Genomic DNA, 18,938 nt, shown 5'->3' with positions numbered 1-18,938 from the left:
GTTGGGCATCCCAGATCAGCTTTCATTTGTTCAAAGGAGCTGCCATCATAAGCGGAAGTTTATGGATATTGGCTTGATGTCATTGCCTGTTCATTGTGCTTGAGGGCTGCTAGATTTCCAGAATCACATCTTAAATGTTATGTCATACCTTAGACTTTAGTCCTTTTTAGATAGATATATTTTGGTGTATTTTTAATCTGCAAGACTCTTGGAGAAAACTAATGTTAAAAAGGTAATGACTTCATCTAACATTGTGTAGGTACCAGGGGTCATGAGCAAACCTTTTCTGTAAAAGGCCAGATATAATGAATATTTTAGGCTTTGTCGGTCAGTCTCTGTCACAACTACTCAATTCTTCCATTGTTGTGCAAATAGCCCATAGACCATATATAAGTGAATGGTCATGTCTGTGTCCAAAAAACTTCATTTACAAAATAGGAGGCCAGATTTGGTCCGTGAGCCATAGTTTGATGACCCCTACTGTATGTAAAAAGCCCAATTTATCTTTTACCTAGAAGTTTAAAAAATGCATACATCTTTTAGATAGCTTTATGTGAATATATGTGCTTTCTGTGTGTTTGTGTGTGTGTGTGTGTATACACTCATTGGTATATAATCTTCAGTGAGTTGTTGGGATACATGTTTTATAATCTTTTTACCAATCTGTATAGAACTTTATCAGTTGTAGATATATAGAACTACATTATTTTTAGTGCATGCTTATACTTTGTTTCAGGGGTCAGCAAATTATGCCCATATGCCACTTGTGTTTGCCAATAAAGTTTTTGGGGGAACACAGCCACCCCCGTTTATTTAGGAGTTATTTATGGCTGCTTTCACGCTATAATGGAAGAATAGAGTAGTTGTGACAGAGACCATATGGCCCACAAAGTCAAAGATATTTACTCTTTGATCATTTATAGAAAAAAAGTTTGCCAACTCCTGCTCTCTTGTATGGCTGTACAAAAATAACCCACCCTCATTGTTGGATTTTCACTGTTTTATATATAACTCCCAACCCTGGACATCCTTACAGACACTAATCTTACTACCTTCTTTGGGTTGATTTCTAGAGGTGGAATTGTTGGTTAAAAGAGATTGACATTTTAAATTGGTAATTATTGTCAGCTTACCATTAAAAAAAATTTGTACCAATGTAGCCTCCCACAAAAAGTATACAATAGTGCCTTTTTCTTCATGTAGTCTCTTCTAATCTTGTAAATCTAATAGGTGAGAAATCTTACTTTCATTTTTAATTATTGTTGAAATGGACCATCTTCAGTAAATTATTAGCCACTTGTATCTTTTGTGAATTGCTTGTTTGGGACATCTACCCATTTTCTGTCATTATTGTTAGATCTTTTTATCAAGAGTATTGCAGATGTCTTTGGAATGTCTTACGAGTTTAAAAATTTCATACAGTCAAATATTTTCCTTTATGCTTTATCAAGTGTCTGTGATGTTGCCGACTAAAGATGCTGCGGTAGGAGAGCAGAAGACCGCAGTGGCAGGACTGGCCAGCCAGATAGGCTGCTAGTTCTCTGAGGCTTTTGACATTTTAAGTGATTTTCCTTATAGCATTCCCTGTGGCAGCTGACTTCAGACTCCTGAACAGGTTTTCTTACTTCCAGTTGTTATCTCACAGATCTAGCTTAAAAAAATCTATGCTTGCATATTTTCAAAGCAACTAATAAACATGCAGTGAGTTAACATGGTAGAACCCTTCTTCTTGCAGTCGAGAATATTTTGAGCCGAGGGCACAAGTTTTTAACCTGAAGTCTTTTCCATGCTATCAGTCCTTAAAGCAAAGGGGCACAACCACATACGAGAAGGCTCCTAAAGCAAGGAACAATTTTCTCACATGGCCAAGGATTGTGAGGAGTGTGTTGTGATTCATTTTATTTTGCTCCAAGTACATGCTAGGTACAGTCACTATTGGTCTCTTCACCTGCAGAGGGGAGGCAGAGGCAAGCACTGACTCCATGTACTTCTTAGGGTTTGCTGAATCCTCTTCCAGAACATTAAGAGCTAGGTGAGAAATAGGATGTTTGGTTTTACTGCTCCTTTGACACCCAGTAAACATTGCCACCTCATTGGCTAGAGAAATACAGTGGGCTAGATGATATATGTCTCTGGGATAGAATCGTGCTGCTGGGAAGATAGCAAAAGAATGTCTCTATCTTAAGAAGCTGACTTATTCTATGCCTCATTATATATGTTGTATTTTATGTGTATATGAGCAGAGATGCCTGTGCCAGAGTTCTCTGCTTTCTGGCCATGACAGCATGGCTGTTCTTACCTTCTTCTAGGCAGACTCAGTGGGATCCTCCTACTTGGGAAAGCCCAGGAGATGATGCCAGCCTAGAGCATGAAGCGGAGATGGACCTGGGAACCCCGACATATGATGAAAACCCCATGAAGGTGAGTGGCTTACACGTGTTTTCTGATTGTTTGGGAGTCTGTGTTCCGTCGTTTTGGCAGGGCCAGTAGTATGTGGTCTTGTGATTCTATTTTCCTTATTGTTCTGGAGAATTAACACATGTAATAAATACTGGACAGGACTAGGAAATCCAAACAGTACAGAAGTATGGTATGTAGAGCAAAAAATAAAAGCCCTCACTTTCTTTTCAGCTGCTCTCCTATCGTCTTCCCTCTGTGGAGATAAATACTGTTAACTAGTGCAGGAATTCTCAACTGAGAGCAGTTTTGCTCCCCAGAGGACATTTGATAATAATATTTAGAGACATTTTTGGTTGTTACAACTGAGGGGATGCTACTGGCTTCTAGTGGGTAGGGGCCAGGGAAGTCATGAAGTATCTTACCGTGCACAGGATGGCCTCCCACAACAAAGAACTGTCCCAAAATGTCAATAGTGCCAAGGTTGTGAAACCTTTCTTTGGCATATGTTCTTCTAGACCTTTCTGGAAAACATGCACACAGGTGTTTTTCTTTTTCTTTCTTTCTTTTTTCCATTTTAAACACACAAATACAGTCATGGTATTTATACTTCGTCATCACCTCCTTTAATATATCCTAGCTCTGTGGGCGCCTGGCTGGCTCAGTCAGTGGAGCACGTGACTCTCGATCTTGGGGTTGTGAATGTGAGCCCCACACTGGGTGTAGAGATTACTTAAAATCTTAAAAATATCTCTCTTAGCTCTTTCCTTGTAGATCTGCTGCATTCTCCTTGATGCTCTGTTTCTTTTTCAATGTGTTTTAGCTCATTAACTGAAATCTTATATAGATGGTATAGTTCAGTGTCCTGCCGTTTGGGATTGATGGGTCTGGGAAAACGTTAACTGTTTACATAAAACCTCACCAAAGGAGTATTCCACACCCCCCCACCTTTTTTTTTTTTTTTTTTTAGAGTTGGGACAGAAATATTTTACTATGGAGATACTATTTTAGAACAAAGAAGGCAAAGAGCCTATTCCTCATCTCTCCCTCTGACAAAACAGTAAATAGGATTAGAGATCAAGTAAATTAAATACGCAGTGACTGAATTATAACCATTTTTATCCCTATTTGTAACAGGACTCACTGTCTCCTAGGGTGAGGTGTCTTGAGTGAAATCAAAGACCATATTTCTGTGTCCTAAAATCTGAATAGTATTTTTTTATTTTTTATTTTTTTTAAAAAGATTTTATTTATTTATTTGACAGAGGGAGACACAGCGAGAGAGGGAACACAAGCAGGGGGAGTGGGAGAGGGAGAAGCAGGCTTCCTGCTGAGCAGGGAGCCCGATGTGGGGCTCGATCCCAGGACCCTGGGATCATGACCTGAGCTGAAGGCAGATGCTTAAAAGACTGAGCCACCCAGGCGCCCCATATATATGTTTAAAAAAACTATATATATATATAGTTTTTTTAAACAAGAAGAGTTTGGGACTTAACTAGTTAAGTCATTGGAGAGGTAGGGAGAGGGAAGAGGGCAGAAAGGAAGGAGCTGGAGTGAGAGAATAAAGTGAAAACAACATACCTTCTTTCACATTTTATTCATTTTGGGAGAAATGTTTTTCTTCCTTCATATATTTGGCATTTGCCAAAAAAAGTATGCACTTAAGTTAAATCCATGTGGTACTTGCTAAATTTCAAATGAATCATTTGAGTCACTTCATCACTGTAGCTATGGTGTTGTCACATTTTCTTGAATCATTTAGGAATATGCCCAGAATTGTCAGGCAACTGCCATTTAAAGTATCCAGAAGCTTACAGACAAAAAACCACAGTAGCTCCCTCTTTCCAGACTTCTGTAGCTATGTTAGTTATATCTTTTGAAAAATAGAAGGTTTGAGAAGAGATCTCTGGTACATACAGAAATACAGCTGAGCTCTGAGACCAGGTTTATCAAGCATGTCAAGAGACATTACCTTTTGCACCTTGACTGTTAATCATGATTCAGTCTTTTGGTCTGTAGAATACTGCTTGATTGGTTGTAGGAGTAGTGTAAGGCAGAAGCTCGCGGTATACATATTACTCAAAGTGAGTATATTTACCAGGGTGTATCTTATAACATACAGAGAAAGTAAGTAACATGTTCTAGTCAAGGCTGTGGGTTCTCAGTTCCTGCCCTCGATTAGTTATACTAGATACATACACTGAATTCCAGAAAAGCTGCTGTGCTCTAAATTCACATGATACAGTGACAACTGTGGAAAAATATGTGGGTGTATAATTAGGTTTTAGTGGAAAACTATTCTAATCTATAAACATACTGGAGCATCAGTTCAAAGTTAGGATTAGAATTAATACTGTTGTTGTGGTTAATAGATGGCAAAGTAACAGACTGTTAGTTTGGTTGATCAGATTTGAAAGCTGGGAGAGAATAGTCCACAGGTGGACTGTGTACGGATGCACGTATCCCTTTCATGAATTGTAAATATGAAGCTCTTACTGCATGCTTATGTTGTGAAAGCCTGTGTGAAATTTGAAGGGCCAGACCTCAGCCAGGAAATTGGTGAGAGTATGGTGGATATAACTTGACTATGATTAAGGAACTTCAGAAGGAAAAAAATAGCTTTCTATGGCTACAGAGAAGTGTTTTCTCCTCGGATCTCTACTTAGGGGTTTAAACCACCAACTAAAAATTACAATTTTTGTTTTAATTGTGTAGTGAGATAATGAGATGACCCCCAAGATGAAATTCCACTTGGGAATGACCAAAATGGTGGAATTTTCCCTGTCTAATAATGGAAGGGTGTTCCTTGGTGCTCTTCTTAAAATGTCAGCGATAAGGGGCACCTGGGTGGCTCAGTTGGTTGAGTGTCTGGCTCTTGATTTCAGCTAGGTCATGATCTCAGGGTTGTGAGATTGAGCCCTGCGTAAGCACTGGGCATGGAGCCTGCTTAAGATTCTTTCTCCCTGTCCCTCTGCCCCTCCCTCCTCTAAATAAATAAATAAGTGAGTAAATAAATAAATAAAATATCAGCGATGAGAGGGAAGATTTTCTGTTTTCAGATAACGGTACCACATCACTCATGAGCTTAAATTTAAATTAGTGGTCTAATGTAAGAGACTGCAAAGAACTCTGTATTTTTAATACTTTTTTTGAAGCCTGGTAATAGGCTTCTGAAAGAATAATATATTTTAACTATATACTGTTATTTTCTGTTTAATACGTGAGCATGTATTTTATCCCTCAAGGTGTGTTTCATTTGTTACAGAAGGACAGACCAGGAAAGTTAAGATATCAGCGTATTTGCAGAGGTGCCTTGGTTGCTCAGTTGGTTAAGTGTCTGCCTTCGGATCAGGTCATGATCCCAGGGTCCTGGGATCGAGCCCCGCATTGGGCTCCCTGCTGAGCAGGGAGCCTGCTTTGGGCTTTGGCCTCTCCCTCTGCCTGCTGCTTCCCCTGGTTGTACTCTCTCTCTGTCAAATAAATAAATAAAATATTAAAAAAAAAGAAATCTGCACATTTACATTTATAGCAGAGAGGTGTTTGACTGAAGGACTGTACTGTATACTTGTAAGAGTACTAGGATTTTCTCCAACGCGTATAGTGTAGCCTTTCTCTAGCCTTTCTTAAAGGCTAGCCTCCTGACATTATATCATTAAATTATTTCAGGAATGTTAAGCAACAGACAACAAGGAGTCCATTCAGGGGTCTGCAAAAGCAAATATAAATCCAGTGCTTAACTCAAAAATAACTCTCATATATCGCTATGCTTCTGTGTGTCAGGATAAAGGGATGGTGCATGTGTAAGGATGAGAAGGAGTGGGAAATTAGAAAGAGGAAACACTCCTCCTACCTCTTAATTGCCTAAGAGGGGTTACAGAGTGAGACTTTTTTTTTTTTCAAGATTTTATTTATTTGTCAGAGCACAAGCAGGGAGAGCAGCAGGCAGAGGGAGAAGCAGGCTCCCCACAGAGCAGGGAGCCCTACGTTGGACTCAAACCCAGGACCTGGGATCATGACCTGAGCCAAAGGCAGACACTTAACCAACTCAGCCACCCAGGCATCCCCAGAGTGAGATGTCCAATGGAGATTCAAAGATGTCTGCTTTCAGAGAAAATAAGAGAGAAACTTTTCTATTCTTCTTTGCTATAGTACAAATACATACATAACTCTCTCTTGGAATTCAAATCATGATGAGTGTGCACAAAGTAATTAGGCTGCCAAATAAAGTTCTTATTGTGAACAAATAGTGATAGGTTAGAGGTATCTTCTCTCCCACATGGAATCAGAGTCAGACCAAAACAGGGCTTTTATAACTTCAGTTCCTTGAGTGCATTTGACTGTTAGTGAAATAGGTGTACCATTTCTACCTGAGCAGAAGATAAAAATCAATTTGAACAGGTTTTACACCTAATGTTCAATTTTATGTAAATGACACCTTTGGTAACCAGCTTGAAACATTCTAGCCATGTAATTCAGAAGAAAGGAAAACAAATTGTCTTTCTACGGCCATTTACTTTTGCCTAAATTTTTTCTCCCTATTCTTGCACATAAAATACTTTGTTTGCAGCATCTTTAATATTACACCTTTGTATTTGCAAGTGCTCTTTCAGTTGTGAATAACAAAAATGCAGCTCAAACCAGCATGAACAGAAAAAGAGACATATTGGCCTGTATACTTGGGAGTCAAAGATTATTACAATCTTTGGTTCTGCTTCCCTGAATAAACATGGCAAGCGTCAAATCTGGAAATTCTTTTAAGGAGAACAGCCCAATAATAGTTGGGAATCATGTGTAAAAAGCACTGTGTGCTGTGGGTGAGGGTAAAGGGTGATAGTGGTGTGACCTGAGCCCCCACCACTCAAATAGCTTACCTCGTCATGGGGTGATCACTGAGAGTCCTGTGTTAACTGTCTTTGATTTTCAGTTAGTGATTCACATATAGAATCAGTCAGATTAGTTTCTGGATCACTAGGAGCTGAGTCACCCTCAGCTCTTATGAAGTAAGAGTTCAGTGATCTTTGAGTATGAATAATGAGCAAGACTTTGGCATTGTTTTGGTCCATTATCCTGGAGGGTAGAAGAGAATACTTGTGAAATCCACTCAGGTGCTGTGTACCCATGGAAGCTGGGAGAAGGCTGACAAGCACCTGTAGCGGAAGGCTGCCCCATCCGTATGGGTAATTTCTGAGTGGGCAGTGATGGGGTGAACTGCCTGACTTCAGGAACATTTACATTACTTGGTGAAGGGCACTTTTGGCCATGTAGGAGAGCTGTTCTTCAGAGATTTTTCAAAATCTAATCACGGAGAAGAAATAAACTATATATGAAATTTTCACAGGTTAAATATTTAAGGTTTTATACAGATTTTGGCTTTAGGTTCTTTACCTATCAAGAATAAAAGAAGGAGGTTTATTCAACTTATCTATGACATAGAGGTACTTAATAAAATAGTGATTGAATGAATCTGTCAGGAGAGTAGCTGAGTGGCTCCTTGATTTCTACAATGTTTATGTCTCAAGGCTTCTGTCACAACCCTAAAATTTGGAACGGGGCTACAGATAGAGGAATCTGTAAGCACCAGTGCAGAACATTTCAGATTCTTACAAGTGGTTTTATAACATACCTTTTCATTACCCATGACTCTGACAGTCTCTGCCTTTTAATTGGTGTGTTTAATCTATGGACATTTTAGTATATGTGTCAATAAGGTTGGGTTTAAGATCTACCCCCTTATTATTTTCTAATATTTCATCTGTCTTCTATGGGAGGGGGTTGTTCTTTCTTTTGGACTAATTTGTATTTTCCCTAAAATATTTCATTGGCTTTTCTATTGGCTTATTAATCATTCCTCTTTGTTTTACTTTTTAGTAGTTGCTCTAGGGAGTGGTTATCAGAGTGTAGTGTGGGGGACCTTCGGGATTTTAAGACTCTTTCAAGGGAACCATGAGGTCAAAACTATTTTCACAGTAATACTAAAATATCATATGCCCTTGCCACTCTCATCCATTCACAAGTGTACCATGGATTTTTCCAAAGGGTACATGAAACGATTGAATACAGGAGGAAATGAGAATCCAGCTGTCTTCTGTTAAGCCTGACATTAAAGAGATTTCCAAAATGTAAAACTGTGCCACTCTTACCTATTTCTTTAGTTTTGGAAAAGAAAGTTCATCTTTTCACAAAAAAATTATATTCACATATGATGGGTTTTTTAATGCTGTTTCAAAATAAATGAATATTTCTGTTTGAATTTATTATTTTTTTAAGATTTTCTTTGAGAGAGTGTGCACACAAGCTGGGGGGTTGGGAAGAGGGAGAAGCAGACTCCCCACTGAGCAGGGAGCCAGGTGTGGGGCTCCATCCCAGGACCCTTGGATCGTAACCCGAGCTGAAGGCAGATGCTTAACCAACTAAGCCACCCAGGCGGCCCTGAATTTAATTTCTCATATGGTAAATTTGGATAGATAGAACCCATATGAACAGAAGCTCTCTGGGGTCCTCAATATTTGAAGAGCAGAAAGGAATCCTGAGACCTAAAAGTTTGAGAACCACTGCTCTATAGCTTACAATATGAATATTTATCTTATTATAGTGTCCTGTTGTATCAAATACCATTTTATCGATAATTCTAAAAACCTACTTACATTTTGCCCCCTCCTGTCCATTGTTCTGTTGTTGACATCCTTTTTATTTATTCTTTCATATGCTATGAACCCCCGAATTCATTATTATTTTTTGCTTTAAGCAGTTTGTTACGTTAAAGAAATTTTTTTAAACTTGGGAGCAGTCTTTTATTTACCCAATATTTGCCATTTTTCGTACTCTTTATTCTTTCACGTAGATTTGAGCTTTTTCTGGAATCCTTTCCCTTCAGACTGAAGAATTTCCTTTAATATTTCCAGTATTTCAGGTCTAATGGTGATGAATTCTCTCAGTTTTTGTCTGTCTGAAAAAGGTCCTTGTCTTTCCTCTTTTCTTTTTTTTAATAGACTTTTTTAGAGCAGTTTTAGGTTCACGTCAAAATTGAGCGGAAAGTACAGAGTTTCTATATAATACCCCCTGTCACCACACGTGCATAGCTTTCCCCCACTATCAGCAACCTGCCAGAGTGGTCCATTTATTACAGTGAACCTACATTGACATGTCACTGTCACCCAAAGTCTGTAGTTTGCATTAGGATTCTTGATGTTGTACACTCTGTGGGTTTGATAAATGTGTAATGGTATGTATCCACCGTATCAAACAGAATAGTTCACTGCCCTAAATATCTTCTGTGCATCCCTCCCTCCTTTGCCACCTCCCTCATCCTTATTCCTGACAACCACTGATCTTTTTACTGTCTCTCTAGTTTTGCTTTTTATAGAATGTTCATATAGTTGGACTCATATAGTATGTCACCTTTTCAGATTGATTTCTTCCACTTAGCATTATACATTTAAGGTTCCTTCATATCTTTTCATGACTTGCTAGCTCATTTCTTTTTAGCACTGAATAATATCCCATTGTCTGGATTGACCACAGTTTATATATTTGTCCTCTAGCTACTGAAGGACATCTTGGTTGCTTCCAAGTTTGTGTGTGTTTTTTATGGACATAAATTTTTCATTCATTTGGGTAACTACCCAGAATCACAGGTATGGATCATATGATAAGAGTATGTTTAGTTTTGTAAGAAACTGCCACACTACCTTTATTTTTGAAGGATATTTTCACTGGATAGAGAATTCTAAGTTGATACTTTATTTCCCCCTTTCACCACTTTAAAAGATGTTATTCCATTTTTTCCTTACTTATAGTTGTTTCTAATAAGACTAGACTTTGTACCCCCAAATATGTCTTTCCTCCTTTCTGTCTGCATGGAGAAAAACCCTAATCTTATAATTGGTTTTTAAAAGAATTTGATTGTGCTGTACCGTGGTGTTGTCTTCTTTGTGTTTAACCTGTGGTTTTTTGAGCTTTTTGGATCTGTGGATTGATACTTTTCATCAAATATGGAAATAGATTTTTTTATTTCAGTTACATTTTTCAGCTCTAAAGTTTCAGTTTGGTTATTTTTAATACTATCAGTTTCTTTGCTATTTATGTTTTCCTTTATATCCTTGAATGTTTATAATGTTCAGCTTCCCTTTTATTTCTGGACATGTTTCTAGTGATTGATTTTTCTTGTGGTTATCAGATTAAAATCTTCCTGCTTCATGTGCATCCAGTAATTTTCATTTGAACACTGGACCTTGTGATTGTTATGTCATTGAGTTTCAGAGTTTTATTTTCCATTAAAGACTGACGGGTTTTGTTTTCAATTTTTGTCAGGTTGGGTCCAGAGTAGTCTTTTCTTTTGGAATGACTACTACTTTCCAAGATATGGTCTTTCTGGGTTCTCTGCTGAATGCCTTGGGTTAACACCAAGGTCTCTTCACTCCAACTGGTAGAAGCTCAGATGTTTCCCAGCCTTGTGTGAGCTCTGGAAATTGTTAGTTTATAGCTCATCTCAGACACTTTGAACTCCAGTCTTATCTCCTCAGCTCGCTGAGACTAGCATGCTATGCTGTGCTTAGGTGTTGCTCCCTGCTGTGGGGTCTGGTACACGTGGAAAGCCAGGATACTCAGGGCATACCTCCTTTCTTCCCTTGTTTCTGGGATTGTAATCCAGTGCTGCTTAATGTTCAGTGTATGGCAACTTGTTTCCTGTATTTTGTCTGGTGTTTTCATTGTTTACAGTGAGAGGGATAGTGTGTTAACAGTTAACTTGTCATGGCCAGGAGCACAAGTCTGTGGAGGGCTTTAAAAAAACAAAACAAAAACTTTATTGAGGGTATAACATACCTAACATAAAATGTAGTTGTTTTATGTTTACAGTTCAGTGATTTAATAAATTTACCAAGTTATGCAGCCATTACTATAATCTGTTCTTACAACATTTTTATGCCCCCCAATAAGATTTTTCATATCCCTTTATAGTTAGTCCCCTTACCTATCCCAGCCCAACCACAATTTATTTCATTCTTGATAGATTCACCTTTTCTGGACATTTCATATAAGTGGAATTGTATAACGTGTGGTCTTTTGTGACTGGTTTCTTACATAGTGTAATGTTCTCACAGTTCATCCTTGTTACCACATGTATCCAGATTTCATTTTTATGGCTGAATAATATTCCCTCGCATAGATGTACCACATTTTGTTTATCCATTCACCAGTTGATAGACCTTTGTGTTGTGAGTCTTTGGACATGCATTTTCAGTCCTTTTAGGTGGATACTTAGGAGTGGAATTGCTCTGTCATAGGATTAATTTGTGTTTAGCTTTTAAGAAACTATCAAACCATTTTTCTAAAGTAGCTGTATCAGGGGCACCTGAGTGGCTCAGTGGGTTAAGCATCTGCCTTCAGCTTGGGTCATGATCTCACGGTCCTGAGATTGAGGCCCGCGTCTGCTTCTCCCTCTCCTTCTCCCTGCCTCACTCGTGCTCTCTCTTTCTCTCAAATAAATAAAATCTTAAAAAAAAAAAAAGCTGTATCATTGTACATTTCTACCCCAGCAGTGTGTGAAGGTTCTGTAGGAGAGTTTCTATAGAAACAGGTATCCAAGGGGAAAATCCCACAAGTGTTATGTGCTTCCAGCAAAAAACTCTCTGGACATTCACTCTGTATCTTAGCTTCTTAGCCTTTTATCTCTGATTTGTCAGCTTTACCATTTCTTGTATTTCTGTGAGAAAGATCTAAACGAAAGGCATCTATCTATCCTTTGTTATTAACCGTTTGAACTGGGTATAACAGATGAAAGAACAAATGAGTTTTGATCTTCCAACCAAACTTGCCCTGAAGCACAAGTCAAAGGCTTGAAGTGTCAGTCTTTGGATCCCTTTCCAGACCATAGTTCCAACATCAATATCTACTCTGACTTGGATAACTAGGGACTTACCTGGATCCAACCTTCCTAACCAGTTTATACCTGTACTCACCTCACTAGCATCTCAAAAGACAGGAGAAGGATGCCTGTGGGTTATGTTTTTATTCCTTCTGTCCAACTTTGTTTCATCTTTAGGGCTTTTGGGTAGGTTTTAATCCCCTTGGAGATACAGATTGTACCGTTGTATATTTTCATTAACTTACAGGCCTTGTGTGAGGTATTAGGGATAGAAAGAGAAATAAAACTGGATACTAGTCTTCAGGAAGTTCATTCTAAAGAAAGAGCACATCAGGGCACCTGGGTGACTCAGTCGGTTGAGTGTCCCGAGTCTGGATTTTGGCTCAGGTCATGATCTTAGGGTTGTGAGCTCGAGTCCCGCATCAGGCTCTGCACTGGGTGTGGAGCCCGCTTAAGATTCTCTCTCTCTCTTTAAAAAAAAAAAGAAAAGATAGAAATAGCCACATCTATACACCAAGAACACAGTGGGATAATTGTTATATTAGAAGTATGTACAGGGGCACCTGGGTGGCTCAGTTGGTTAAGCATCTGCCTTTGGCTCAGGTCATGATCCCAGTGTCCTGGGATCGAGCCCCGCACCTACTTCTCCCTTTGCTGCTCCTCCTGCTTGTGTTCTCTCTCTCACTCACTCCCTCTAAAGTAAATAAATAAAATCTTTAAAAGGAAAAAAAAATGTATGTACAAAATGCTATGGGAGCACAGTGATTAATGGTCTGAGAAGATGCATCAGTGATATGTCACAGAAAACATGATTTTACCTATAGTCAAGGTGGGCAGGAAAGAGCATTCTAGGTAGATAAAGCAGTTTTTGCAAAGGCATAAAGTCAGAATAAGACAGAGTATATATAGGAAATATAATTTGGCACAGTGAGAGTTTGGTGCATATGGGGTAGTGAGCAAGAAAAAATATGGAAATGTAGGTCAATTTTAAATTGTCTTAAGATCTTGGTGTCCTACTAATGTGATTACTGTATGATAGGTACTTGGAGCCAGTGAATGCTTTTAAAGCAGGGGAATCAGTCAGCTGTGTTTCCCTTGAGCAAAACAGGCTCATTTGAAAAGGTGAGATTGGTAGCAGGAAAATCAGATTGGAGAGTATTATAATAGCTTAGGCAAAGTGAGGAACTAAGAGTGGAGATGTTGGGGATTCATGCAAAGACATTTGAGAGGCATTGTGGTCAAGGCTTTGCAAACAAGTGGGTATGGAAGAGGCAAGGATGGCCCAAGGATGGCTTGGGGAGATAAAATTCCTTTATTCAGTCTAGGGGGTGAAGGAAAGATCAGGAAGAGGTTTTGGAAATAAGTTCAGTGTGGCATTTGAGCTTCTTACCGGATCCAGGATAAGAATGGCTGGTAGATGGTTTGAGTCATCAGTAAATTGGTGTTTTTTTGAAACATTAGCGGGGATATGGTACGCACACGGGGAAGGTGTGTAATGGGCAGAGAATTCTTTGAGGAGTGCTATGTGATGCTGGATGGGTGGTTTTGAAAGCTTTTGTTGGTGAGACTAAGCATCTGTGAGAGCCCTCCTTCTCTGTTTTCCTCCAGTGCTGTTCCCTCCTCTTGATCATCTTGTGCTCTCTTCCATCATCCATCATGTGGTGAGTGTAAAGTCAAGCCTTCCCTTTGAGGAGTCCAGATGCGACTCATTCCTGACTGCTTGCAGGACTGAGAGACAGCAGTTTTCACTGCTGCTTTCTGGCTTTTAATGAACATTCAGACATAAGTGCAGTAGATATTCTAAGCGTAACCATGTTGTGTGAAAAGAGCAGTTGTGGAGTGTTTGTTGGGTTGAGGGAGATGGAAGATGATGGGATTAGAGCCTAGGAGTCTTCTCAGGTGATGCTCCTGTCTTCGGCATTGGGGTAATTTGCAAAAGGATTCCATATGAAATCACTTCCCAGCAATGAAGAGGGATCCAGGAAATCACATTTGAGAGAGGATTGTGAAAAACCAGAGCCCAGATCTCTGCAGAGCAGATGGTTAAGTTGCCCAATAAGCACAGCCTGGTTGATAGCTGGGGGACCAGAGAGAAACTCCCAGGACTGTACTACACTCAAGGCCAAATGGAACGAGTAGGAGGCCTTCCTGGTTCTTAGTGATGTCTTTAGGACCTTAGTTCCAGGTGTATCAGCTCCACTTTTCTCTGAGGGAAGTAGACGGAGACTGTTGTAATCTAGTCTGGGCTTTTGAAACACTATTTCTAGAAACCGCCTTGGCGATCTTTTTGTTCCTCTCCAGTCCTTCCTTCTCCAGTCCCCACCTTTTTGTTTTTTCTTGACAGAATGAAGTGTGGTGCCTTATTTAGAACCAAACCCTGAAATAAGTACTTTTGTTCTTTCTACTGCCAAAGGTGGTCGTAACTCCAAAACAGAATATACTGAGCTTTTATTACTTTCAAGGCTCCTGCTTACTTCACCTTTTAATGATGTACACAGGCTCATGCATTGCAGAATTTAGGTTGAATCATGTGTAGTGTTTCTGATAACCTCAACTTTTTCTTCTGGATTCATGCAGCCCTGAAAGATAAAGTTCCTCCTTGAATAATGTTTTACATTTCATGCTCCAAAGGATATTTAATTAAATTCAGGGAGAGAGAAGCATTAGGGCGGTATATCCTGCTCTCTTTGTCAGGACTCCTTCCAGCCAGCCTGCACTCCTGAGTTCCAAGGCACATGGGCTTTGTGACATGGTCATTTCCACCTGTATAACAGAGGATGGAGTTTGCGTTTGTTGTGTTAAACAGCCAGTATATGGTTACCAGAGCCATCCAATAAGCTTAAAGTCATTCCCTTTCTAAGCCAAAAGACTTGAAACCTCACCTTGGGTAATGTGAAGGTACTTAGGCCTTCTCTGTTATATTCATATCTGGTCATATTCTAGCCAGATTCCCTGGAATCCAGACATGCCCCAGATTAAGGCTGACAGCAGGGTGAGCTGTTAAAGGCAGTAAACTCTGGCTATCTACCAGGCCCTCTGCCCACATTTCATTGTGTGCTCTCATCTGGCCACTGTTCACATAGTTTCCCGCCAGGATCCTCCATTGGCTGATAATGCCCCGTATGAGCCAGTGGATGGAAAAGGCAACCTGATTATTGCTGAGGCCCTGGGCAAACATTGCTTTTTTGCCTGTCCGAGTGCTTTCCCCCTCTCTGATGGGTTCCTGGAATCTCAGCGAGACCACGTGCATGACAGGTAGATGTTCTCTACCCCATCATACAGCTTGTTATATTTTTAGGACCATTGGTCTGGGCTAATGGCCTTTTCTGGTGCTAAAGGATTTTTAATTGGCAGTAGGCATTTGAGAAGGTTAATAACATTGGTTTTAAAAGTTTACATATTGTAGAGATGCTAACATTTTAAATGGGACTTTTCTGGAGTTGGGGAGGTTTTTCAGGTCAGTGTTCATCAAGTGTTATCCTTGGCTCTGACTGGCTCCAGGTATTGCTTGGCATTGGGCCTGAGTAAGTGTTAACCAGTTTCTGAAATCATTTCTCATGCCATTTGCAGACCACAGACCAAGAGGGGTACATGAATTTCAGTACTCCCTAGAGTACTCCATTTGGTTTATGATTTCCATGAAGTAAGTCTAGGCACCCTTCATTTGAACATTTCCTTTTTCAGTCCCAATTGCTCAGCACTCAGAACAACCACAAAAGCTAGACAGAGCTCAGTGGACTGTGCTCTGTAACTGTGTTTTTAAAGCCCTCCCAACGTCACCAAGTCAGAGATTAAATTAGGAAGCTATTAAATATGCACTAGATTTATTTAGCTTTCTGAACACATAACCCCATTCAGAGGGAAGAGGAAATTCCTCTTTACACAGTACCCTCAATGAGAGCTTGGCCTCTTCTGTAGGATGAGGAGCCTTGACATGGTTGTCATACCTCCAGGGGCTTATCTGTAGCCATTGCTGTCGCTCCTCATTTCTGAGATCTATAAGAGAACAGCTGAGGGTGTGTTGAAGTTGCCTTGGCTTATTCAGACCATTCTTGATCCCTTGCTACCTGAGGTCTTACTGTGAAGTACAGCCGCACACTCTCCTACTGGAAAATATAACCACAAAATCCCAAAGCCAAACATTAGAAAATAGAGTTACAGTGTGCTTTTTGGTCTTGTTTTCTGAAAACAGGTCGAATCTGTATGTTCTTTCTGCTCTCTGCCCTCCCCCCTCCTGCTCCCACAGCCGCAGAAAGTAGAAAAATGGAAAATATGTAAAGCTTTTATAACAAATCAGAGAAAGCAGATTTGTAGCAGCCCAAAGCCAAGGGAGTGCCACCTTTCTCTGGAGCCAGTCCAGAGCAAAGGGAGTTGAACAGCTCCTTCATCACCAGTGCCTTCAGACTGTTTATGGAAATGGAAGAATCAGCACTGGGGGCTGGGAGGGGAGTTGAAAAACTCTCTGCTCTCAGCGGCTAGCAGAAACAAGAAGTACCTATAATAGCGACTGTGGTTTCTACATCCATCTGAAATCTTGCAGAAGGGAATGCTCATAAATCTTTTCTGTGGAAAAGTACATTTGCTAGTGAGGCGCTTGATGGTTGGTGGTGGGCAAAGGCATGGGGAGATGGCCTTGCATGGCAGGTGCTCTGAATGCCAGGCCTGCCAGCCCCCCTTACCTCTCGGCAGTGTCTGGTTAAGGGGAACTTGGCAGCCTCCTCTCTAGCACAGCGGGAAAGGAGTGTTTCTAGGTTTGTCATCATCTTACCAGCTTGGGACAGAGTATCTTCTGTGTCTTAGCATCTATTTGTCTGTTCACTGACTTGGATGACCCTCGCCCCCTCCATCCCTCCTCCCCCAGGACTGCCGTATGTCTTTAGTCTTTACATTCCTGAGCTGGAGATACCACCCTCCAGGGAGCCACTGCTGCATGCTGAGACTGTTCCGTGCAGTCCAGCCAGTTCTGCCTTTGGAGGAATGATGAGTACATGGGGGAGTGGAGAGGCCTGCATGAGGACCGTGGTGTGGTCTGACCTTCCCGCTGTGTGGTGAAAGGTCTTCAGAACAGAGCATTTTAAGCCTTTGTCCTGGAATCCTAGGATGTCAGAGCTGGGAGAAGTGGGACTCACTGAGACCAGGCCTCACTTGACAGTGTGGGTACTGAAGCCCAGAACAGGGACCTGAGTGGCCCATCACACAGCATGTTCCTGTGCAGAGAAGGTGACTCTGAAACAACTGGAAATGTTTAGCAACATCGAGGATGTAACTTTTAACTTAGGGCGGAGAATGTGGTTTATAGGAAGGAGGCCACAGCCAGATGACGGGATTGAAATGTGAGGTTTAAGACTGGCAACAGTAGCCAAGCTGACTCCAAGCCATGCCCACTTAGGATTCTAAATGGCTCCTAATACTATGAGTCAGGTGTCCCAACTGGGGGAAAGAAAGGAGGGTTCTGGAACAGCAGGATATCACTGACCTGACCTCTCATGCCAGCACTGTTGTGTTTTCTTTTGCATTTCTAGACCTCAAAAAAGCCTAAGACAGCAGAAGCAGACACCTCCAGTGAGCTGGCTAAGAAGAGCAAAGAAGTATTCAGAAAAGAGGTAAGGTTTGGTGGGTGTGGGCCCTAAGTTCCATAGACTTAAGCCTGAGCCCTTTCCTTGTCCTAAGTGTTAGGCTGCCCTGCCTTTGAGTGTTCCCTTGCTTCTGTCGTGTGACTGTGTAGTTGTCATGTGAAGGGGCCCATTGGAACGGTTCTTTGCAGGTGGGTGATAAGCACTTTCATATCTGTTATCATTTCATCCCTGTAACCGCTCTGGAAGTAGGCAAGGCAGGAACTGTCATTCTTACGCAGGTGGAGGACCTCTTAAGGTTCAGAGATGGTAAGTTCTAGACAGAAGACCTGAACTCAGGCCCTCTGGCTCAAAGTCCAGTTCTATTTCTGCGACGTTTCCTTTGGTGGCTGCCTCATCCTCACGGGATTGGGAGAAAGTAGCTCCTTTTCATGCTGCTGGAAGTGTGTGTTTCCAGCTGTCAGGACACCAGCCTTGTCTGCCGCAGAGCATCTAGATTCTAAACTCCAGTCTTGATTCACCAGCTGTTGGAGGAAACAGGCCTGTAAATAAGTTATGGCGGCTGTGTGCAGAGCATGCCATCTTAGGGCTGGAGGCCACTCTTCGGGGTGTCAGGAACGGCTGTTGAGTCGGGCGTAGGAATGCACCAGGTAGATCAGGAGGGATGTAACTTCAGGCAGTAGAATGTACAGTAGCAAAAAAAGTCCTCATCCCTTCGAGGGGACTGTAAGTAGTCCATGGGCCATAGTGCAGGGTATGTGAGGGGTGTTGGAAGATGAGGCTGAACAGTGTTGCTTCTTCCTCTAGGGCCTGTGTGTCTGGGGGGTACGGGGTGCCATTGCAGGGCTTGAAGCCGGGAAGAAGGAATTCCCTGACTGTATTTGGGGCAGTGGATTGAAGCGAGAGAGTATGGAGGCCAGACCATAGAAAAACTGAATAAAAGCCCTTTCCAGGGCTAGAACTTAGTTTCTTGTTCTCGCCGCGTGGGATTTTTGGTGTCTCAGCCAGCCCGCAGCTGTTTGTTCAGTGCCTGCCTTGTCCTCTGAATGTCGGAAGCCTCCTGGAGTTTCAGGGATGGGGAGACCCCGTTCACGGTGCTCCCT

At 41.1% G+C, this 18,938-nt stretch overlaps 1 protein-coding gene across 2 annotated transcripts in view; it reads left to right on the top strand.

Annotated features, from left to right (window-relative positions):
• Positions 1 to 18,938, top strand: part of SETD2 (SET domain containing 2, histone lysine methyltransferase) — a 125,752-nt gene that overhangs the window by 104,879 nt on the left and 1,935 nt on the right. For both annotated transcript variants that reach the window (XM_073901087.1, XM_025885660.2), the window contains 2 exons: positions 2,310 to 2,421; positions 17,785 to 17,865. In XM_073901087.1, the coding sequence (XP_073757188.1) occupies positions 2,310 to 2,421; positions 17,785 to 17,865 (193 nt within the window). The remainder of the gene's footprint in view (positions 1 to 2,309; positions 2,422 to 17,784; positions 17,866 to 18,938) is intronic.

This window comes from Callorhinus ursinus, unplaced genomic scaffold (genome assembly GCF_003265705.2).
Source record: "Callorhinus ursinus isolate GAN/ISIS: 27379988/994484 unplaced genomic scaffold, GSC_fseal_2.0 scaffold15, whole genome shotgun sequence".
In the NCBI taxonomy this organism is placed as follows: domain Eukaryota; kingdom Metazoa; phylum Chordata; class Mammalia; order Carnivora; family Otariidae; genus Callorhinus; species Callorhinus ursinus.
The sequence above is the reverse complement of the archived record's forward strand: the minus strand, read 5'-3'. Positions and strand labels throughout refer to the sequence as shown.